This window comes from Lepidochelys kempii, chromosome 12 (assembly GCF_965140265.1).
Source record: "Lepidochelys kempii isolate rLepKem1 chromosome 12, rLepKem1.hap2, whole genome shotgun sequence".
Classification (NCBI taxonomy): Eukaryota; Metazoa; Chordata; order Testudines; family Cheloniidae; genus Lepidochelys; species Lepidochelys kempii.
The window spans coordinates 16594135-16618602 of NC_133267.1; the positions used below are offsets into that span (position 1 = coordinate 16594135).

At 42.6% G+C, this 24468-nt stretch overlaps 1 protein-coding gene across 11 annotated transcripts in view; it reads left to right on the forward strand.

Annotated features, from left to right (window-relative positions):
• Positions 1-749: 749 nt before the first annotated feature.
• Positions 750-24468, forward strand: part of ZNF423 (zinc finger protein 423) — a 334537-nt gene continuing 310818 nt past the window's right edge. For 7 of the 11 annotated variants that reach the window (XM_073307686.1, XM_073307690.1, XM_073307693.1 and 4 more), the window contains exon 1: positions 752-1961. In XM_073307686.1, the coding sequence (XP_073163787.1) occupies positions 1922-1961 (40 nt within the window). In that variant the 5' untranslated portion in view covers positions 752-1921. Of the gene's footprint in view, positions 1962-24468 lie in introns of all 11 variants that reach the window. The other 4 variants (XM_073307700.1, XM_073307696.1, XM_073307695.1 and 1 more) reach the window with 4 other exon arrangements.

Genomic DNA, 24468 nt, shown 5'->3' on the forward strand with positions numbered 1-24468 from the left:
CCTAAAAATAAATATATTATCAGGAGGGAAAAGAAAACTTGTACAGTGAATGGGTGCCATGCTCCAAATAAAATAAGTGTGAGGACTTTACCCCTTCTTAACACAGAACAAAAAGTTTGCCTTCTGCCTGGTGGGTGAGCTCATTTTTATTCCTGTTGCTTTGCAGGGATCCTTCCCTGTTTAGCTTTGGGGTGTCGTATGCCTTCCAGCAAGGGGCGGAGGGTACAATTACAGATTCAGGGGAGTTTCTCTGCTCCCCTCCCCCGCCAAACGATAGCTGCATTAAATCACTGAATCGATCTGGTCGGCAAACAAACAAACACAATCCTCCCTCCAGGAACAAGAAAAGAAACCACCCGCTCTGCAAGGAAAGTGTACGGGGAAAGTGGGACTGGCCGGGAGGGGACAGGAAGACAAAGAGGACCCAGGTCTGGTTTAGCGCAGGGGGGATGGCAGGTTAATCGGCTTTCAGACGCGGGGGAAGGGGGCCGAGCGAGCTGAAGAGGAAACCACGAGGCTGCAGGAAAAGGGGAACGAAAGAGGGAAAGTTTAATAAAGCGGAGCAGGCGACGGCGCGGGCAGCGCGAGCGGCAGCCTCTGCGGCTGGTGAGGCTAAAGCGACCCCTGCCTCCGCGGAGTCGCCGCCTCGCCTGGCGACTCCAATCCGCCGCCTCCCGCTCCGCCCTGCGGAGTCCGGGTTTTGCGGGCGACCGGAGCTGTATTTCCAGGGCTGTCCATGGCTCGGTGCTGTTGGCTCTCTCTCCGTCTGATCAGCCCAGGCTGTGCGGGGCTCCCTACGGGATCAGAGCGCTCCCCCGCCGGGACTCCACTCCTCACATCCTCCTGCTGGGACTCAGCTACATTTCCAGCCAAGCCTGGCTTTATTATGTGTGTCTGCACTGCAGCCCCAGCAGCAAGATCAGGAGGAGGAAAAGGAGCCAGGACAAAGAAAAGAGAGGGAGGCTGGCGAGAGCTAAAGAAAATAAAAACCCAGGGCAGCAGCAGCAGCAGCAATGAAGGCAGGAGCAGTGCCACCTTCCAGCGAATAACACATGGAGGCAGCTAGCAGCCCCTGCATCGATGCAAAGAAACACTTACCTTGTTTTCAGAAGTGCATTTGTGCAGGAGGAGGAGGAGGCGGACAGAAACCCGGACGGCTGCAAGGCAGAGGGAAGGAGCCAGCCTGCAAGCGACATTAGCTTTTAAAAAGGGGGAGGGGGGACTGGGGTGGAAGGGGAAAGACAAGAGATCTGCTCCCCTCTCTCCTAAAAATAAGACTCCTCGCCCTTCTCTTGAAATCATTTGCAAGAGAGCCGGGAAGAGTAGGAAATTTAACAAAAACAAAAAGGAAAGGAAAGAAAGGCGGGGGGCTGATTGGAGTCAGGGCAGGGTTTAAAAAAAATTGCAACAAGGTTGCACCCTAGAGCGCCTCTCATATTTTTAGTCACTTTAATTCTCCTAACGCCTATCCCTCCCCCCCCAGTAATCCGCTCTAATTGCTCTGTGCAAATGTTTTTTATTGTGAAAGTCTGAACTGGGCTAAAAACTGCAGGGCGCTTGCAAACTTTAAAGAAAACAAAAAAAGCCGAGTGGGGGAGCGGGCTGGGCTTGGTTTGTGTTTTTATTATTTGCACATTTAGGAAAAAAATTGCAACTGTTGCGCGTATGATTTTTTTGTGGAGGGGGGGCGGAGGGGGCAGACGCTAGGTGCCCAAGGGGTGGAAAGAGGAGCTGAAGTTGCCGCATTGCAACAGGCAAAGAAGTCAGAAATCAAATAATCGATCTTGCTGCTGCTGCTGCTTCGCCTGGTAGAGCCGAGCAGACAAAGTTTCGAGGGGCGAGGAGAGGGCAGAGGCACCGAGAGCGAGGGGGGAGCGGGCAGGGAGGCAGAGACCCGCAGGACGAGCCGAGGAGCCTGGACATGTCCAGAAGGAAGCAAGCCAAGCCCCGCTCGGTGAAAGGTAAGCGCGCCGGTCGCTGCCTGGCCCAGGCTCTGCGTGCGCCCGTCTCTCGCCCTGGCCCCCGGTGGAGCCGTGCTGAGCGGCTCCGCTCGCCGCTGGCTCCGGCTGATGGCTCCCGCCGCCGCCTGGGTGCGGGAAGCGGCCGCCTCAGCGCCAGCCTCCGCCGCGTGACCAATCAGGGGTTGGGGCCAAGCTTGGCGGGGATTGCGAATCCCCCCAACAAAATGCCGCCGCCTGGCTGGTGGCTTGGGGCCTGGGCGGCGGCTTAGGCGGCTCGGAGCCTGGGGCTCGCCAGTAGGACCCCCCCGGGCGTCCGCCGTCTCCCCGCGGTCGGCACCAGGGCTGGAGTTACCCGCGGGGCTGGGGGGGGGGTCTCTCCAGCCCGCCGCTCCCTCTGAAGTGCCCCCCCCCCACCCCGGGCCCGACGCCACCTGAGCGCTGGGGCGGGGGATTGGCCCCACTGGCCCAGCGAGCATCCGCCCCCCCCCGCCCCCGTTTCTCAGCGCCTGTCACTGGCCGAGGATGAGCAAAGTGCCTCCCCAGCGCACACTTCGCATGTGTGTCCTCTTGATCATTGCAACCCCCCCCCAGCCCCTAACACAAATCGCATCCTCGTGCAACCCAAAAATCACCCCTCACAAGTGGCCACCGAGTGCCCCCAGCCCCGCTTCACAAGGCCAGGGCTGCCTGGCAAAATTCCGTTGACCCCCCTTTCCACAGCTCAGCAATGTTTGTTTGGGCAGGCCAGGAAAACACCGCTTTTATAAACCATCCCAGTAAAGTTCAGGTGAGTAGTAGGTCTTGTGGCTGAGCTGAGCTAAGTCTTCCTGACAAGTTTGCCAGGCTTTGTGGAGAAGGGCCTCCCAGGTCCCCCATGGTCTGGATTACAGGGGGTCTCCCTTTTCTGTTTCCATCCTCTGCTAATGTTAAAGTAAGGAAGCATTGCCTCAGCTTAGTGACTGGTTTGTGCACTGGCTGGTGGGTATGCTCTCAGACTTGAGAAAGGGGTTTCCCACAGTATGAAAACCTCCTTTTACTTCCTATTTGAAACTGTAAATAGGGGGAGGGGATCATCTGAATTATTTCCCCTGTATGTGGAGAGGAAAGGTTCTTCCATGATTTTCCATCATCCATTTTAGGGGCTTAGTTGGCCCTGGCACACCAGGAGCTGAATGTCCCTTGCAGCCCATGGCCACTGGAACAATAGAGGGTCAGTGAACATGTTGCTATCCCCAATATTTTGCAGTCCTTTGCAATTGCCTGCTCTGTGTGTGTATGGCAGAGCTGGCCTTCTCTTTGGGGCTAATTCTCCCCCTCCCCCCCATTTATCTTTTAGAAAGATAGTAACCTCACACTCAAGAGTATACGGTTTGCTGCTCTGTTTCTATAATGGCTGCCAGACTATGCCACTTTCTCCCCTTACCCCTATTGCTGCCATGTAAGACTTGTGGGTGAAGTTCTGTGGTCTGCAGTGTGCAGGAGGAGACTAGACAATCATGATGGTCCCTTCTGGCATTAAAGTCTATGAATGTAGGCATAGTTAGAGAGAGTGGCATAGGTTGGTTTCTGTTAGGGTAACAAAGTGGTTGATCGGGGAAGCATCTCAGACAGTATCTGTGAATTCCCACATGGAATCTGTGTGTCATGGCAGAGTGGATTTCCTGTGACTCTGATTTTTGTGTACCTTTTAGTCACATGTCTCTTGTTGAGTCTTTATGGCTGGTATGAAAAGGTTGAAAACAGACCCACAAAGTTGGCTCCAGTGTCAGTAGGCATGAATTGGGGTGTGGTGAAGTTTTCCTTGTTTTAAAATATTTTTTTGAAAATTGTTTGAGCTCTGAGTATTGCTGAGAATCCATGTTATATATCCTAACAAGTTATTTTTCCCAGTGTTTTGAATACAGTGGATAGATATGTTATATCATGTCCATGTGATTATCTTATTCCCTTTTATGACATGTGGTTATGATGTTATGGACCTGAAGCCAGAAGTTATCAAGATGCAGCTAGATAACTATTGTGGAAATGTTAATTGGAGAATATATTAAAACAGAATTACCATGGTGATGGATGAGAAATAAACCAAAGATAGATACAATCAAATATTTTATAAGCACACACATTTCACTAATTTAACAAGCTATTATAGAATTTCCATGTCAGAGGGTGCTCTTGCAAAATAATTTGGAGAGATGAATAAAAAGTTTATAATTTAGCATATTCCAGTCTTGCTGTCTCTTGGTGTCAGAGCTTGTAGTTTGAAAATTATGCTTGTGGGGAAAAATAGCATCTTGGCAGGTAGGTGAAATTAATGTTTCTGTCCAATTAGGAACAGTCTATGATTCACCTGTTTCCTCTGTTTACTGTACAGTACACTTAAGGGTGATCAAAGAAAGGAAGCATTAAAATCCATTACTTCAATAGTCAAATAGTGTCACACAGAATTTAAATCTAAGATGGATAAGTCATGAGGAACTGCAGAGACAATAGTCAGATTTAGAGTTGGGTACACTGAAGTAGAATGTGATATTTTAAAATAGAAGTGAAAGGTTAAATTTTACAAATAAATTCATCCCACATAGTCATTCTTTAGGGCATAATAAAGTATTTAAACATTTACAGTTAAGAGTTACTTAAAAATCGGATATTTATCACTTCAAGAAAACAGCTGTCTACAAAATGTACAAATAAAGGCCAAGGCCCAGAATACCTATGTGCTGTCGTGTGTGTGAACTGCATTCTTTTTGAGTTTTCAGTAAATTGATGTGACAATGCAGCAGTGATTTTAGAATACTTGCTAGTCAAAGCCATTGAAAGGTTAGGATAACATTTGGCTAACATTTTACTCTCTCATACAAAGTAGAAGTACTTAATCAGAAACTGAGTGGTCTGGATGCTTTTTAATGGAACAAAAACTTTTAAGTGTTCATTATTTAATAACTTTTAGATGTAGAAAATACATTCATTTAATCATAGTGGTAATTAAGAAGTGAACTAACTTGATGCATTTAAGAGGTACTGCATGTGAAATACTGTTCCATGATATTAGCTTTTGTTTTGAGATCCTCTCCCAATTTTGTTTTTATTTAATCCTTGCTCTCAGCTGTATATTATGTTATTGTAAAAGTAAGACTTCCACCTTTAAACAAAAAGCTGGAATGTGTTTCTTACAGACTAACAGTATTTTAGCCTCTGCTGTGTGTCACTTTAACAGTATGGTATTGTGGACCTCCAAAATTCAGGACAATCTCCTGTAGATGCAGCTCTTCTGTATTGGTATATGAAGTGTTACAGACCATAGAAGGAAAAACGGAGAGAAGTATAACTATTTCTAGTGCATGTTCTGAAAATGGTATTTGAAACAAGAAGAATCACACTATGAAAAAATCATACAGGCCTCAGGTCATGACTTCCCTTGAAAAGGGGGACCCCATTTGGTGGATAGGCCTCTGGAAGTTCAAAATATTTTGTTCTGTGATAAAGTACCACATGTATTGTACAGGAAATAGTTAAGTGGCATTGAAAAACCATATTAGTTTGAAAAGCTAATTTAACAATAACCCTTTTTATTTAATAAAATTACACATTTGCCATTTATTTTTAATTTGTTTTCTACTTCATCATTTTTTGTGTGTGGCAGTCTTCACCACAAGGCATTATTGTTTTACTTTGCTAATTTTGACCTCAATCTTGGTACAGTTGGCACCATTATTTGCAATGGTATTTTTTAATTGAATATTTTAATATTCAGTATAAAGTATTTTCCATCCCTTCTAAAGCATAAATATCTAGAAATATATTTACAACGAGTTTTTATAGAAGCTAAGTTTTGCATACCTTTCTAATGACTAGGAATGTTTTTTCCAGTCCAGCATAAACTGGCTGTAAATTACACTTTCTAATATTAATTGACTAATGTGCAGTCTGAAGAATATCTTGATTAATGGTAGAAATGTTGTGTGAATCTGTGTACGTTGCAATTCATAACTCTGTACACACATGGTCCTAACTCATATGTATGAGAGAGAAATTCTTCCTTCTCTTTTACTCATACATATCTTTGGCTTTTAAAAAGTCCATCACATACATCTTGTAGTCTAGGTAGTTGGCAACCCAGTAAATTGCCACAGTACACGTTTCTATGGAAATAATTGAGATGTAATAAATAAAGGCACTGTGAGGTCACAAGTTTCCCAATTCAACTTAGAAGGAAAACAAGTATAAATTATATAGATCTATGCATAGCATTTATTACTTCTTCAAATAGTTCTCTTTTCTGTATATTTATTTCACATTATATAACAGCTTTTGTATTTAGTAACCACTGTTGAGATTTGTGCATCCATTTCCATGCAAAAAGCTTAAGTACTAAAATGGGATAACTGTGCCTGTGATGTAAGGGAGATTTTTATGCGTAAAATGCAGGTTGACCGCATATTAACAGTGAAAGGTACACAATCTTTGTCATTACAGTAACAAACTAATTTGACAGAGGTAACAAATGTTGACAAGTTCTTAATTTTAAATTATAAATTATATAGAATGAAGATTTGTATAACAACTGGATGACATAACAACCCTGCACTTGTTCTGTAACACTAGGTCTCTGGTTCAGTATAATAAAAAGTTGCAATAATTACTGTATTAGTAACCATCCATTTAGATTGGTAGCTGTGGAATTTTACCTGATGTGGAATTTAAGATCTGAAATTAAATACATTGATTAGTTTTAAACATTAATTTGAATGGGAAAATTTAAAAGAATCCAACCTTACAGTTGATTGATGGAGAGAACATTCTACTTAATTTAAGTGAAGCTGACTCAAGAGAGGGTCAGGCTAGCATAAAAGAAAGTGATATGCTGAGTCCTTGGCAACTTATAACATAATTATGTCATTTATAGTCTACATGCTGTGTTAACAGTTACAAAGTTGTAAGATGAATGGCTACCCTAAAGATTTTTTTTCTGTCTTAACTGTGTACTTGCAGACAGCCAAAAAAAAATTTCTCCAAAAGTGAACAAAATCCTTTTTTTGTCAAGTTGTCAATAATATGTTTTGTCAATGACATTTATAGTTAATATTTGTAAAGAGGAGATGTATATTATTCAGATTAATTCAAATCAATTGAATGTGAACCTCAGACCCATAATGAAATTGTGAACATCACAATGCACCATTAATTTCTTTGATAGATGTGATCTTTAATAAGTTAAAAGGAAATATCTTTAGAAGTTTTTCTTATACCAAACTTTACAGAGGTGTTGTATTCTAAAGCTGCCATTTGACTGACAGTGATAATTATTAATGGTTTCTGTTGAATCCTATATTAAATAATAGCTTATGATACAGCTTACTTATGTTTGAGAACCAATTAAATAAGGGAGCATGTGAGATACTGGGCTCCTGGTAATAGAACCACAGGTTCAAGGTTCTATGTAATTTAATTGAAGAATTACTTGAATACAGTTTGTGGGAACTACATTCATATTGGCACAAGGTTTTAAACGTCAGATGCACTTTGGTTGCTGAATTTGACGGTTCTGCAAATTGCTGTCAGATTGCAATGGTATTTTGTTCATAAACATGCTAGTCAGTAATCAAACTGTTTTGCAAAAAGGATGCACTAATTAAGTCTAGATTTGTTATCCTACTTGAAGTTGCAGAATTGCTGTCATATTTTTTTGCTTTCAGTTGGCAAAAAATGCTGATAGAAACTTTTGGTTCACAGCATACCTGCCTCATTTGTGTCAGTCAAAAAAAACAAGGTTGCTCTGTACTTCATTATATGCAAAGTAAATAAAAATACTTCAGCCGTTTTCTAGGCTCCAATTAGTTGATTGTTATGAATGATCTTCTTTAAAGGAATGCTGTTTTACCTATCCGCTCATACAAAGGTTTGATTTTTAATGTTTTGTGAAAAGGATTCTCTTTGTCTTGATTGATGTCAAGAATAAAAGCGTGATGGTAATATCCCTTTGAAAGCTATTGTATTGTCAGCTCTGGCTGACAGCAGGAGGCCCTCCTAGTGCTATAGATTAGCGCTGTGAAAACACTGACATTTTCTTTGTTATATTGCTGTTGTTCTGCTTGCAAAGTCAATTATACAATGTCGGAGCTCCGTTACAGAGTTGACTGTGGAAGTAACAATGTCTTTCATACGTGTCTTAAAGATATAATTTTCTTTTTTTCCCAGCTGATATAGAAGAACTTGACAGTAGTGGAACAGTACATTCTTCAAATTAAATTTTGACAAGTATAATCATGACTGCCAAATACAAGAAACTTGTGTGATTATCCTTTAATTTTACAGTTCATTCAAGTTTCAGTGGATTCTTATTGATACAGTGAAGGCAGAAGCTAAAATAGATAAAACTCATCTCAAGTAAGATTTCACTCTTGATTGTTCTGTACCAAGCATAGCATTTTTGGGATTTAGCATCATTGAAGATGATACTGGTTCATTGTGCTGTTGATACCATGAGAACATTTGAATCCATGCAGTATGTTGAGCATGGACCTTTAGATTTTAGCCTATGTAGTAGTTCTTAAATTTGCATGTATAGTTTGTTATAAGAGTCCAGTGAGGTTTCCCATGAGCTCCAAAAGTCTTTCTTTTTTCTTTTTTTCCCCTCTCCCACAGTCTAGTTTCCGGGGAAGATCTCCGTATTGTTTAACGGGCTTACTGATTGGAACTCAAGTCTTGTATGGCAAAAACCTTTTAATTGTGAGCTGGTCTCACTGGTTCTAGTAGATATAACTATTAAATGTAAGGAAAAATTGAAAAATGTAGGACGGGTGAAGTGAAGGGCTTAAACAAAAATTGGCAGCAGATAGAAATCTAATGCTTTTAGTCATGTTTCATCTAATTTTAACCACTGGAAAATAACGTTACAAGGCAATAGATGCTAGCAGAGAATGCTTATTGTTTCTTCTCTTGTGTATATACTTATATACTTGGGTAAAATCAGAGCAGCATAAAGAACATCATTCATTACTGAATTGCCACAAATGACAAATAACCATCAGAAAGCCCTTGTTAGGAATGTTAATTGTGGGATTTCTAAATTACTATTATAAACTAATAGAATAACAAAAGATTCCACAGTTACCAGTAATTTGTAAGGATTTATTTTGTTTTTCTTCAATAATTGAAAATTAATGTCTTGAAATGAAAGCAGATGTTCATGCCATTCTCTGAACTAGGTATAAAAATGATGATGTTTTGCAGATGTGTTAAAGTTGTGTAAATACAAACTGCCTTACCCTAGACTGGGTTTTAGTTTGGCTCTATCGATTGATTAGTGCCAACAAAACTTTTATTTTAAAGCTATTTGAGTAACTAGATTGAAATCATTTCAGTATGAAAAATGCATGGGATGACATCCAGGGATCAATAATTACAATGAACATTTACAAAACATAACTTGTTTGTGGGTCAGTAAATGACAATAGTTTATTCATATACTAGGGTTTACCTTTAGTTTGCTTTTAATAAATATACAGTGTTTACATAGGTATTTTTACAAGACTAGTTTAATCTCTTATTTTCAGTTTGTAGGGTCAAGCTCTTGGTGCTCCACAGCACTTCAAAAATATGAAACCCACCATTTGATTTTAAAAAAATTGGATACATTTACCCTCATGCATAATCCCAAACTACGTATTCTGGCTAGACTCTTAGCAAATTATCCCCCAGAACAAAAGATATTAACCAACCATACTAATTGAATTGCCTTATGAATTCTAAATCAGCCCCTTGATCTAGCCCATCAACTCATAAATGCTACCTCCCAAAAATGCCCAAAAAAGATGGCTGCTACGGTGTTTCATAGAATCCTAATAAATATACTTTAGTAATGAATTGTTAGTAATATGAGACCTATTTACATCTCTCTTCTTTTAAATATTGGATGACAAATGGGGTGAGACTGCCTTTTTGGGGGGGATTTTTTTAATGAGAATTTAGGTTTGTGGATTAGTGAAGTGAGAATTAGCAAGGATCTACTATACTGTGTAAATATATTCAATATAATTTTGGAGTCTAGAACCAAAGCCTTGGGCTACATTTGTACTTTGTGCAGCTTCTTTCATGAAGTTGGTTTGTAAACGTCGAAAACCAGGTTAGTAGGCTTCTTAAAGGAAAGAAAAATGTCAGTTTTAAGGACTACATCTCATTGTCTACACCTGAATATATTGTTTATAGTACTGAATAGTGGTGGTTTGCCAGAGCCATTTTATGGAGTGGGCTAAAGCGGAGGTTCTCAACCTTTTTTCTTTCTGAGCCCCCCACTATAAAAACTCCATGGTCCACCTGTTCCACAACAACAGTTTTCTACATATAAAAGCCAGGGCTGGTTTTAAGGGGTAGCAAGCAGGGCAGTTGCCCAGGGCCCCATGCCACAGCTAAGATGCTCAGGCTTCTGCTTCAGCCCCAGGTGGCGGGCTCAGGCCCCCAGGCTTCAGCCCTGCACAGCAGGGCTTAGGCTTTCTTCCCTGGGCCCCAGCAAGTCTAACACTGGTTCTGCTTGGCAGACGCCCTGAATCCTACTTGCAGACCCCCAGGGGGCCCTGGACCACTGATTGCGAACCACTGTTCTAAAAGAAGGATATTAAGATATTAAAATATCTCTTCGATTGAAAAAAAATCACAAAACAGACATAAGCTTACAGAAATTTTAGTAGTATTTTTGAAATATTTGTATGGGGGACTAGATGTGGCTGAAAGCTAATCAATACCATTTGGGACATATTTAAAAGGATAGCTGCAGTCCAATGAATTGGTGTATGTTGTTAGATTTCCACTATATGACTACTTTTCTATATATTGTTGCTGTACCAGTCTGCATCTAAACTACTTCATTTTGTTGTTAGCATTTGCTTAGAAACAAAGGCTTTTTGCTTTCTATCAACAGACTAAGCAACAGAACAATGTGGAGTGCTTGCAGATGCCACTTGTTAATCATATGCAGTGCATTTATTATTTTTTTCTTTTCCCTCTTGGATATATTAAGTCAACTTTTTAGCTTTTTATGTAATTGAAATTTGCCCTTTTGTTACCTGGGCATGAATTATTTTTGAAATGTTGTCATTACCCGCCCTGCTGTGAGGTTTATCTCTTCTGTTCGTCCTAATTAAATAAAACATACTGTTGTTCACCAATCTCATGTTGAACTGAATTACCTGCCTCAAGGCTTATAGATGGTCATTGGGCTTGCTTGTTTCAGTGGCAGGCATTGACTAACACATTTACTTTTAGATTTTCATTTCAAAGGGATCAGTTTGTGTTGTGTGACAGGTGAATGGTGAATGCTTTACAGAACTTTAAGAGCTGTGCAAACAGTAAAGGACCTATTGCTACATATGTAGAATGGAAAGTAGAAATGCAACCCAGCCTTTGTGATAGAAGAGAGCTTCCATTATTGGAAAAACACAAGTAGTCCTAGTATTTCTGTTAAGTACTGTAAAGGGTTAATTGATCTTACTTTTCTTGGTATGTGGCCCCTTTTAGAACCCACTCTACCTCCCAGGCTCTGACAGGACAACTTTTGTGGAGTTGATCCTCTCAGACCCAATATTTTCTCCTTGCTAGATCAGAAACTGAACAGTTAATTCTTTCTTCTTTATTGTAACTGTTGTGCCTAGAAACCATAGTCATGGACGAGGACCCCATTGTGCTAGGCACTGTACAAACATAGAACAAAAAGACTTCTGTTACCTTTTTCTGTAGCTGAAACCTGGTAAATAATGCTCTTCTTCAGAATAGTAACAGTCAGTATTTCTCCAAGCAGAGTAATTAGATTTAATTTTGATAAAACAAATACATCTTTTGCTTTCTTTAAAGACACAATAGAGAAAAATACATATATAGAGAAAAATAATTTGTTTAAATGCACTGTATGGATGCTGTGGAAAACGTAATGCTCACTAGTGAATTTACTAATGATCTCTTACGATTATAAAGGTAAAGTTAAATGGTTACTGTGTTACAGTTTGGCATTTATGATTCATGTTACACCTTCCAGAGGTTTGGTCAAATGTAGCCCACTTCTGCTTTCCAGATTTTTTTTTTTGTTTTAAATACAAAGTTCTTTTGTTCCTGTTGTAATATGCACGTTTTGTGAAAATCCTTGAACATTATTCTTATCCTTCTCCAACCCCCTGACTAGAAAAATGTCCCTTGTTTTTACCTCCACCATGAAAATATATCCCTCTGTTGGATACCCACAGGTTTAACCACCCAGTTCATTGGATCCACAAAAGCTGTTGTTATTTCTTGTGCGAAAGAATTTCTCCACAGATCTTTGAGATCAGTGGGCAATACTCCAGAGAGAATCCAGCAGGGCTGGTCTAGGTTGGTTCTTGATGCCACCTTTTGCATGTTTCTTGATTTCCTCACTTGTCTTAGGCCTGGTCTACACTAAAAAGTTAGGTTGACCCAGGTGTGTTGCTCAGGAGTGTGAAAAATCCACACCCCTGAGCGGCATAGGTAAGCTGACTGGAATCCCAGTGTAGACAGCACCACCTCTTGAGAAGATGGATTACCTATGCCCATGGCAGAACCCCACCTTTGGCGTAGGTAGTGTTTACAACAAAGCACTACAGCAGTACCGCTGTAGTGTTTCGAGTATAGACAAGCCTTTAGATCAGTGATTTCTACGTTAATGTTCAGATAGATTAGTCTTGCTTTCAGTGTGGTGAACTGAGTGTGGAAGGTCTCTTGTTAAGATAGAATCACTACATAATACCTTGAAATCCAGTGACTTTGGGGGGGAGTGGAGGAGGGAAGATGAAGCCCTGCACTGGGAGAGCACTTATTGCCTTCTCCTGCTCTTTTTGAAGTTAATGGAAGTTTTCTCATTGACTTTCACTTGGAGCAAGATTGGATCCCTAAAATACATAGTAAAAGTCTGATCCTGTTCCTGTTGAAATTAATGGCAAAAGTTGCATTGACATAAGTGGTGCTGCAACAGACCTAGCAGTCTTGCAGGGTGAAATCTTAATCTCATTGTAGTCAGTGAGAGTTTTGTTGTTGACTTCAAGGGGGTCAGTCTTTCACCCTCAGTGTTGTTTACATCAGAAATGAGAGCTCAAGTGAGCTTCAGATATCCATTGATAATACTCACTGAGCACCCAACACAACAGAGAACATCTCTTCTTCTTTCATCTGCCCATTTTGTCAGGTCACTTATAAGGCCTTGTCTACACTACAGTTTTGTCAACAAAAGTTATGTCGACACTAAAAAAGCACTATCATAAAAATCAGTATTGCATGTTCACACTCACTCCCTCTGTCAGCAGAGTGCGTCCACACTTGGGGCACTAGCATCGACAGTGTGAGTAGTGCATTATGGGTATCTATCCAACGGTCCAGCTCAACACCTTCTGCCGCTAGTTTTCATGGGAAGGCTGAGCAGATCGCGGCACATCTTGTGACCGGGCTCAATGTCCCTTGATGCCTTGCTTTCTGTCCCAGAATTCCGTGGGCTTTTAAAGCTTTCTTTTGTGGCATTTTTCAATGGCCCATGTTTGCTGTGCACATATGACATCTGATAACTGTCATGAAGACATCGCAAATGGCAGTGCAGTTTATCATGAAGTTTCTAACTGAAGAAGACTCCCAGCTGTCTGCCATGCTACATGATATGGATAGGAGCAACTTAAGATTGCTTTTGGCATTCATGGAACAGGTGCAGAGGATGGACTGTCGCATTTGGGCTTGGGAAACAAGCACTGAATGGTGGGATCATATCATCATGCAGGTGTGGGATGACGAGCAGTGGCTACAGAACTTTCGGATGTGGAAAGCCCCCTTCCTGGAACTGTGTGCGGAGCTTGCCCCAGCACTACGGCGCAAAGACACCAGAATGAGAGCTGCCCTATTGGTAGAGAAGTGCATGGCAATCGCTATGTGGAAGCTGGCGACTCCAGACTGCTACCAGTCAGTCGTGAATCAATTTGGAGTCGGGAAGTCGACCATTGGGGCTGCGTTAATGCAAGTGTGCAGGGCAATTAATCGCATCCTGCTACAAAGGACCGTGCCTCTGGGAAATGTGCGTGAAATAGTGGACGGCTTTGCAGAAATGGGTTTCCCTAACTGTGGAGGGGATATAGATGGCACGCGTACTCCAATTTGGCACCAGATCACTTTGCAAGAGAGTACATAAATAGGAAGGGGTACTTCTCCATAGTGTTGCAGGCACTTGTGGGTCACTGTGGGCGTTTCACTGATATCAGTGCGGGATGGTGTGGGAAAGTGCATGATGCATACATCTACAAGTGGGGACTTCCTTTCCATACTAGAAGATTACAGTGGGGAATGTTGAAATGTCCATAGTGATCCTGGGAGACCTGGCATACCCCTTACACCCATGGCTCATGAAACCTTACACAGGAAACCTGGACAGCAGTAAGGAGCAGTTCAACAACAGACTGATTAAGTACCGGATGACCATGGAATGTGCCGTTGGTAGATTAAAGGCACACTGGTGATGCCTTTATGGCTAGTTAGACCTCAATGAGGATAATATTCCTACGGTCATAGCTGCGTGTTGTACGTTGCATAATCTCTGTGAAGCTAAGGGTGAAAGCTTTGCTCAGGGGTGGAGTGTTGAGGTAGACTGCTTGGCTGCTGATTTTGAGCAGACAGATACCACGGCTATTAGAGGGGCCCAGAGGGAGGCAATTCAAATCAGGGAGGCTTTGAGGCAACTCCCTGAAAATGAGAACTGGTAATGTATATCTGGTAATGTATATGTGATTGGTGCTGCAATGTTACGTTACATGTTGTTTTGCTAGGAAGCAATGATGACATTTGGGGTCTTACATTTCAGTAAGCAAGTGATTAAACTGCCTGTGCATATATTGGTAGTGCTTGCTATCTCAGTTTGTAGGAAACAAATAAAGGTGAGTTACCATTCAAAAACTTTGCTTTTATTGCACAAGAAACTGCACACGCGCACACACCCAAGGATGCTTGGTGGGAAAGGAAGAGGGAGCACCCCACATGGGGAAAAGATCACATACTCTGTGAGGGTCGTGATGCAGCCAACTAGGGGGAAAAAATAATAAAATTCTCCCACACTTTTCCACAGGCGGGGGTCATTGTACTAGATGGCTCATTGCTGAGGGTAAGTAGGGAAGCGAGGGTACATCCACTATATGCTTGTGGCTTCCATCTTGGTCCCTGTGCTGCTTGCCTGTGTGATGCTTTGGTCCCTGCACAAGTGATTGCCGAATGGCGCGGGGAAGTTTCTTACAGTGGGGGAAGGAACAAAGCAGCTATACCAAGGAACCTTCGGCGGAGGATTACGGAGTACCGCCTGGAAACTTTCTTAGAGATCTCTCTGGAGGATTCCCGTGAGATCTTGGCGTGCATCAACACCCTGTACTGCCGTACTGATTAGTTACACAGGGAAATGTGCAGCTCACAGAAGTGCAGCCAGCTTTGTACATTTCTATGCCCTGAACCCACCTCCACACTACATAAACCACAGCCACTTACTCAGCATCTCCTCTCCTGCTTCTTGCTCACCAGAGAACAACTGCTGAGCCTGGCACAGCTCCGGAGTCTTGAACAGTTCCTGGCTGCCTGCCCCACTGAGCAACCCCACTGGGAGCTCCACATTGTCGTCGAACTCCACCTCTTCATCAATGATTTCATCCTCTGGGTTGGGGCCTCTTTCCGCCACCTCCAGGTCCGCTGAAGTATCCACGGGGCTCTTGGCGGTGGAGGTGGGGTCACCACCGAGGATGGTGTCCAGCTCCTTATAGAACCAGCAGGTCTTAGATGCAGCACCGGAGCGATGGTTTGCCTCCCTCTCCTTCTGATACGGCTGCCTCAGCTCCTTTATCTTCACTCTGCACTGCACTGTGTCTTGATCATAGCTCTTTTTGCACAAGCTTTGAGAAATCTGCCCATAGGTATCAAAATTCCTACGGCTCAAGCGTTGCTGAGACTGCACTGCCTCCTCTCGCCATATACTGAGCAGATCCAGCAGCTCCTCAGTGGTCCAAGTGGGAGAGCGTTTGCTGTGATAATCTCCCATGTTCACCTGGGAAGATACGATGAGACCTCTCCACACCGAGCAAACAGGAAATGGAATTTCAAAAATCTCCAGGGCTTCTAAGGGGGAGGGGCAGATGGGTGTTTACCTGGCTGCAGGGCAGTGGAGTTCAAACTGCTGACCAAAGCGGTCATGTTGGGCATTTTGGGACACCTCCTGGAGGCCAATTAAAGCGATAAAATCCATTGGCACTCAGTGGACCAAAATTTTGCGCAAAAAGTCTTATGTTTCTTGTCGGGGTGGTTTTATTTTGTCACCAAAACAGGGTATTTTTGCTGCTAAAAGTCGCATCATGGCGTGTGCACGTCCACTGTTTTGTCGACAAAAGCTGCCGTTTGCCGACAAAACTTTGTAGCATAGACAAAGCCTAACTTAATCTTTAGCAGCGGCACCAGACAGGTTAAAATGACAGAGGAAAAAGTGGTGCTCTGGAGTTACACGCAGTGAATAAAACTTAGGGGATCAAGAGGTGTATTTAACATCCACTTAAAAAAGTAGGTAAAAATGTGAAATGAGGAAATTAAAAGTAATATTCTGCCTTATTCCACCCTCCATGCCACCCAAATTAAAAAAATAACTGAGAGGAAGCACTGAGGAAAACATGCCGGTGAAAAATGCAATATTGAACATTCAGGAAAAGAAAAATAAAAGGAAAATAAATTTAAAGACATGATAGTCTTGTTTTTTCCCCTTTAGTACTAAGAAAATACAGGAAAAAAGTGCTTTGAGCCCAACACTATTTCTGCTGCAGACATCTGAACATAAAAGCTACCTGATGGCTAGTTGTGACATTTGGCACAAACATTACATTATCTCATCTGGAAGTGTGTGTATGTATTTTTATTTTTTAAATTGAAAATGACCAGAACAAACACACTTGAAAATCCAAACAAATGCCACAAAAATAAGAGGAAACAAGTAAGCATACCTGGAAAAATAAAATACTACCAATGTAAAACACTTACATAAAAAAACTTGCTCCTTTTTAGTTCTGCCAATATTTTTTTGCTATTCTTTATGTAGTTCATTTTCTTGCCAGAAAATGTACAATGAAATGTACCCTCAAAAAGGTCTAGTTCAAAAAATTGTAAACAAACACATTATTTAAGACAGTAACTCCTGGAGTTGCAACTTTTTTGTGATTATGGCAGTGTTTGAACTTGTCCAATGAAGACTTCCAAAGAAAGTGTGTCTGGTTTTTTTGTTTGTTTTTTTTTAAACCCAAATCCAAAACCCAGAGTTTCTGTGCGGAGATTAGTGAAAAAGGCCTGGGATTTTGAACGCAATTTATATGTAACTTTCAGTTTCATATAGCTGTAATTTATTTTTTTTTTTAAACAGGTAAATGCAGTTTTGTCTTAATTCATTTGTTCAAATCCTTTACTCATGTGAATAATCCTGTAAAGGTTTACTGGGTAGGGGGTGAAGTTTGTGTTTCTTGCATTGTCAGATGAGATTGAGAAGTTTCACATTCAGATAAAAGAAAGAGAGCAGGATAAAGTTCTGCAGCAATGGTGTGCTCTGCTCTTCATAATGTCCTTCGCTTCTTCTGACCAGACCATTCCCCCAAAAGGTATGTGGAGTGTGGGAGAATACTCTGGTCTCAGAGCACTGGGGTGGAGAAGCAGGGAAGATAGGCCATTTCTTGGAGGAGGCTGAGAGGGCTCATGTTGTTATTTATTTTAGGTTATGTTTTCATTGCAAAATAAGTTCATTGTAACCTTCAGGTAACAATCTTGATGTAAAATCCTAGTGGAGACATGGCATGGGCAGTTTTAGCTGATGTAGAGAGTTGAGATCAATTCCAGGTGGAGAGGGGAACAGCTACCTCCATATAAAAACACTTTTTTTTTTTTTTTTTTTCCAAGTCAAGTCAAGACAAGCAATGGGCTTAAAATGCAGGAAGAGAGGTTATGCTGGACATTTAGAAAAAACTTCCTAACTGTAAGGGCAGTTAAGCACTGGAATAAATTGCCTAGGGAGGTTGTGGAATATGTGTCATTGGAGATTTTTAAAAGCAGGTTAGACAAATACCTGTCAGGGATGGTCTAATTTCTAGATCAGAGCTGGGCAAACTATGGCCCGTGGGCCGCATGTGGCTCGCAGGACTGTCCTGCCCAGCCCCTGAGCTCCTAGCTGGGGAGGCTAGCCCCCAGCCCCTCCCCTGCTGTCACCCCTGCTTCGCCGCCACGCGGGCAGCGCTCTGGGCGGCAGGGCTGCTTGCTCCTGCAGTGCAGAGCAGTAGCATGTATAGCTCTGGCTGGGCAGCGCGGCTGCCAGACATGCTGCTCTGAGCAGCATGGTAAGGGCTGGGGGGTTGGGTAAGGGGCAGGAGGTCCCTGGGGGCAGTCAGGGGACAGGGAGCAGGGGGCGGTTGGATGGGGCAGAGGTTCTGAGTGGGGGCAGGGGATGGGGAACAGGGAGGGTTAGAGGGGGGGGTCCCGGGAGGGAGCGGTCAGGGGACAAGGAGCGGGGGGGGTTGGATGGGGGGGTTCTGAGGGGGGCAGTCGGGGGCGGGAAGTGGGAGGGGGTGGATAGGGGCGGAGGCCAGGCTTTTTGGGGGGCACAGCCTTCCCTACCTGGCCCTCCATACAGTTTCGCACGCCGATGTGGCCCTTGGGCCAAAAAGTTTGCCCACCCCAGTTCTAGATAATATTTAGTATTGCCATGAGTGCAGGGGACTGCTCTAGAAACCCTCTTGAGGTCTCTTCTAGTCCTATGATTCTATGATAGACTTTATCTGAAATTCCTGAATGCTGTGTGTCAATAAAATACAATACCAGTCATATTAAAACAAAACTATGGTTACCTGAACTTCAATTTATATTGAAACTTAACTGACGCTAATGTTTAAAATCCATTGCTTTTCCTTTGATTTCAGTGCAGAAAGGGCTTTTTAAAAAGTTTTTCCTAACTTAATTTTTCCTGCCTCTTAATAGGCATATGACAACCTTTGTAAAACTGTTTTTGCTTGTTTAGGTTGATGTTACTTTTTGTTTTTTTAACTGTAGTGTTAAAAAAGAAAATTTCTTTTCTAGGATACAAGTAACCTGTTGAGCAGTGAAATTAAATACATGTCTTGAGGAAGATCCACAAGACTTGACTGAAAGAGCCACAATGTGGCTCCCTGTTCTCTGATTTTTAAATGAACAGTAAACACAGTACTAGCACTGTTTTAACAACCAATAAGAAATTATACAAGGGAGCTGAAAGTGAGGCCAGGAGCAGGTGGGGAAGATCTGGGCAAATCTTGTGGTTCTCGCCAACTCTCGTTTGGCATGTTATCCACAGTGTTGATATCTCTAATACAGACTTCCCTGACTGCTATTTAAGGTACTCCTCAAGAGACCTTGGAGAAACAAGAAAACAAGTTGAAGAAAGATATTCTTTTAGTTGCAGTATTCAATTGTGAGACTATTTGTAGCATAAACTTCAAGGTTATGTCAATGTGGTTTGCAGTGTGTGTAAGACTGACTAGTAGCTAAGCTGAGACCACATTCTCATTTTCTAAAGAATAATCTGATCAGTGTTTTTTTCTTGCCAGTGGGTCTGTATTCAAAATGTGGCTCTAAAGAAAATGTGTAGAAAAATGAGCTTTTAATTTGTCACCTGCTGTTGAACCACCCTGTCCTACTTGAGATGCCAAATTGTAAATGAGATTTTTTTTGTATCCCTGTGCACATCCATCCAAGAAATGCTCTGTGTTTCATAGCTATTAGTGGCAGAACTGGGGACAGTAGACCAGTTGTTTAAAAGCTATTATTGTCTGATTGTTGCATACAAAGCTAAACAAAACCAAAAAACCTAAGCAAACAAACAAAAGGCTGTTAGAGGAGCAGTTACTTCCAGTAGATTTTAAGATTAAGCAGTTACCCCCAAAAATTTATCTTTTCTAGGCTTTCTATTTTGGGGAGGGGAGGAAAAGGGTAGCAAAATAACTTATTCGTGTTGTCATTCAGAGATCTGTTTTAAAAGTCCACTTAAATTCATTGTTTAAATATAGATTCTACATTTTTATTTTTTGGAGAGCATTAATTCACTTGTCCGCGTGCACATTAGGCTGCCCTTTTAATCCAGTATCTGCCTGAGCTATTGGGGTGTTGAATATTCTAGTTAATAAATGTGTTTTTTTTCTACCGGCAAATGTTAAATTGGCTAATGAAAGTTTATTTCAAGGTATAATCTTGCTAGCATAATTCTTAATTTAGGGACAGATAGAAGGGGGTCAAAGGAATATTAGACCAATTTTGAAATAGTTAGTCATGTTAAAACAGTGGTCCCCAAACTTTTTATGTCATGCCCCTCCCTTTGCCCATACTGTAACCTGTCCACACACCTCCGGGAGTTGGGGCCAGGAGTAGGGTCGGAGCTGCAGCTGGGGCTGCAGCCAGGAGCGGAGCTGGGAGCCAGGGGCCGGAGCTGTGATTGGGCCGGGCCTGGAAGCTGGGAGCGGAAGGTGTGGCTGGGAGTGGGATTGGGACCAGGAGCTGGGCCGTGGCCATGGGCTGGGCTGGGTTGTGGTCAGGGCCGTGGTTGGGGGCCATGGTCAGGGGCCGGGAGCCAAAGCTGGGACCTGAACTGGGGGGAGGGTCTGGAGCTGGAGTGGAGCTGGGGGTAGAGCGGGGCTGGGTGGCACTCCCTCCCCATTTCCTGTGGGGGCTGGCCCTGGTCCCATGCACCCCCTGAATGTTCCTCCATGTCCCCCTAGGGGGATACACCCTACGGTTTGGGGACCACTGTGTTTAAAATTTACATTTTATTTTAAACCAGAGGTGGGAAACTACGGCCCGTGGGCCACATGCGGCCCGTGGGACTGTCCTGCCCGGCCTCTAAGTTCCTGGCCTGGGAGGCTAGTCCCCGGCCCCTCGCCTGCTGCTCCCCCTCGCCTCGCCTTGGGGCTGTGAGCTTCTGCCACTCTGAGCGGCATGGTAAGGGGGCGGCATGCGCGGCGATGTGGGGTTGGGTAGGGAGTCCTGGGGGGGAAGTCGGGGGGGGTCGGGGGGGGGTCCTGGGGGCAATCAGGGGACAGGGAGCAGGGGGTGGTTGGATGGGGCGGAGGTTTTGGGGGGCGGTCAGGGGTCGGGGAACAGGGGGGTTGGATAGGGTGTGGGAGTGCTGGGGGGCCTGTCAGGGGTGTGTGGATAGGGGTCGGAGCAGTCAGGGGACAGGGAGCAGGGGAGGTTGGATGGGTTGGGGGTTCTGAGGATGACAATCAGGGGGTGGGAAGTGGGAGGAGGCAAATAGGGGGCGGGGGCCAGGCTGTTTCAGGGGCACAGCCTTCCCTACCCGGCCCTCCATACAGTTTTGCACCCCGATGTGGCCCTCGCACAGTTTCGTACCCCTGGTTTAAATCATCTTAAATGGGAGAGAAATATTTCCCGAATTGTGTTTAATGTTTAGATTTTTCCCATGTAAATAAGTTTTCCACTTCAACAAGGGGGGTCCTTACATTGCTGGATGGGTACCGTAGTTCCTGCAGTCTTAGCTTCATTTGTTAACCAGTGCCTTGCCTTTGTAAGCTACTGGAAAACGGTGGCAAAGGCATGGCACAGTCATTCATTACGTAGTCCAAGTTTACATTCTAAACTTTTGCCAGCATAGCTATGTTGGTCAGGTGTGATCCCTGACCAACATAGCTGTGGAGGCAAAAGCCACAAATATAGGTGCAGCTACACTGGCAAAACTGTTGTTGGCACAGTTTGTTAAACTCAGAGGTGTGATGGGTGGTTTGGAATAATCTAAGTGCAGTTTTGTTGGTAAAAGACGCATCCATACTATGAGCACTCTGCAAGTCGGTGTACCTATCCTGACAAAGTGCTCCTAGTGTAGACATCACTGTAGCCAGATCCATAAAGTAGGGCATACCTTACTTGGTGTGTATCACTGTTCTCCGTTTTACCAGTACTGCCCATCTACATTTTTAAGGAGTCTGCAGAGGTAAGCTGCCATTTTGTGAGGTAGAATTGATGAAGCATGTTGTAGGGAGACCCACATTGTGTTCTCTAATAGAGAGCTGACTTGTGTTAATTGTTTTGGTTGTTTTCTTTAATCTAAAATTAATCTAGAGTGAAATTCTGTAGTTCCTTTTTGCATATGGGAGAATGATAATTTGCTGTTCAAAGTTATGATTTAACAATGCATTTACCGTTAGTCAATATGGTGTATAATTCAGTTTTTTTGGCTTCTGTTGGACAGGCCCATGGGTGGGTGTGTGTGTGTGCATGTGTGTCCCCATCCAGCTACTATGACAACAGGTGCTGACAAACAAGTAGCTTATAAACTATTGGTATACTTGTGTGTGTTATATCTGTCTAATTTATTATGGGTTTTCTACAGTGTCTATCGTCATATCGGAGTGCTAAAATCACCTAGGAATCTTGAAAAAATAATAAGAAAAATAAGCCCCAGCGTATCTTATTTAAAAACTAATGTAATGTATATAAATATCCACATCACAATGTTTTTTTCCTCCTTTTCTTTTCTGATATTTTCTTTCTAGTATTTGTAGCCTGTGGAATTTAATGTTAGTCTACCTGGCTGCTGCTACTCCAGTGAGTTTTCTCTGCTCTTGCTCTTTAGGTAAATGGGAAACCTGACCACAGCCCTTGAAGGATGTTACAAACAATCTTGATATCAGAACTTGTATTTAGGTGGGATTAAAACTGTATAGAGTAAGCATTTCTAAATTAACATGGTATACCTGCACGCACACCTGTAAAACAGGAAGTGACCTATAGACTGATGTAGCCATTGATTTGACTGTGGAACAAATCCAGCATGAATTTGAATACGAAGAAGAAAACAGACCACACAGCTTGTTCCCTAATGCACTGTTTTAAATTACTGATTGATGTGTATTCGAGGTAACTTGCAACGGAAAGAACAATTAAAAAAAATATGTACATTGTCTGACTATAGGGTGAGCTGAAGGGTGAAAACTCTGCCTTGGGAAGATATTTAAAAAATACGTACTAAACTTTTGTCCATTTAGTGTTTAGCTGGAGATGGAATATGAGAGCTTATCATGGAGCCAGGTATTGTGGTTGTGAGGTGGAATCCTGTCTCAGAAGAAAGCAAAATAGGTGGAAAAGAACCACATGTGCTAACCTTACATATTGGTAACCCATTTAGAGAAGGTCTTGAGAATTGGTTTAATGGTAAAAGCATTGTGATTTTGTGTTTTGTTACTTGCTCTGGGCCCAATCTCTGAATGTGTGGAGGAACTCCCTTTAGTTTTAATAGGAATTGAGGATACTGAATACCTTTTAATTGGTGATCAGCAGCACCTTACAATATCAGGCCCTTTGTCTGGATTTTTCCCCTTGTTTTTGATCTGTAGACAAAACACAGCATTTGATCTCTGCTGAGTGGTGTTTCCATGCGGCTGTATGTGTTTGGAAACAAAACAGTCACTTATTCTGTTAGTTTAGAACAGCAAAAATAGAAGATATGATGAAAGGATCTCCAAAACCAGCGAGCTCTCAGACACTAGCTATTACACTGACAGCTTGCCACTGTCATAGTAAAACTGTCAAAGCTCAAATGTGTTGAAGAGGAAACAAAATCTGATTTATTTTGTGTGTGTGTTTGGCATTTTATTTTTGGGTTTGTAGGAAAATGAATGTGAGGCACATTGCAAAACTGCAGACTACCCCCACCATGATATATTGATTCTCATCAAGTCTCAGTCAAGATGACTGATTTTGAACAGTTCTAGACACCTGGATGGCTTGCTTCAAAGGTTTATTCCCTATGTCTTTCCAGTGCCCAGGGAATACTTGCATTAGATAGTCTTCTGCTATGCCTACTGTGTTAGTGTAAGCACTTCAGTATACATTACCTCTGCCATCTAGCGTGTGGATATTTATCTGGTTTGGAACTCATTGCAATGGCATACCTAGCAGTAGTAACTGTGTTGTTCCAGTGAACAAAGCATGAACAAAATGAGGAAGTTACTGAAGATAATACCTTCGTACTTTTTTATACTAATAAAAATGGCAAACTATCCTGTTTGTGGTCTTGTCTCTTTGGTTCTGTTTATTTGCTGTCTTGTAGCAGCACCATTTTGCTTTACCTATGTCACTTCTCCCTGATGGTAAATTTATTTCCCTATGCTTTGTGAATTTGAAGCATGTCAGTGCTTTTATTTTGAAAGGCTTTATTTTTTCCTCCACCTTTATTACCCCTTTTTGTAAGCTCAAATCTGAAATCTGTTCCTTTGCTGAAAATTGTTTAATTTTGACACTGAAAGAAAGTCCTTGAGTAATGAGATGGACTTGCACACACACATGTCAGAGGAATCTGGGTTCCAAACTTGCTTTCTTTGTTTGTTTGTTTGTGGATTGGGATGTGGTCGAATGAGTTGCCCAGGTGTTGGTTTGCTATTCCTGGTCAGTGTTGAATCTATTCATATTATCACTGAAATTCTCTTGGGAGAAGGTC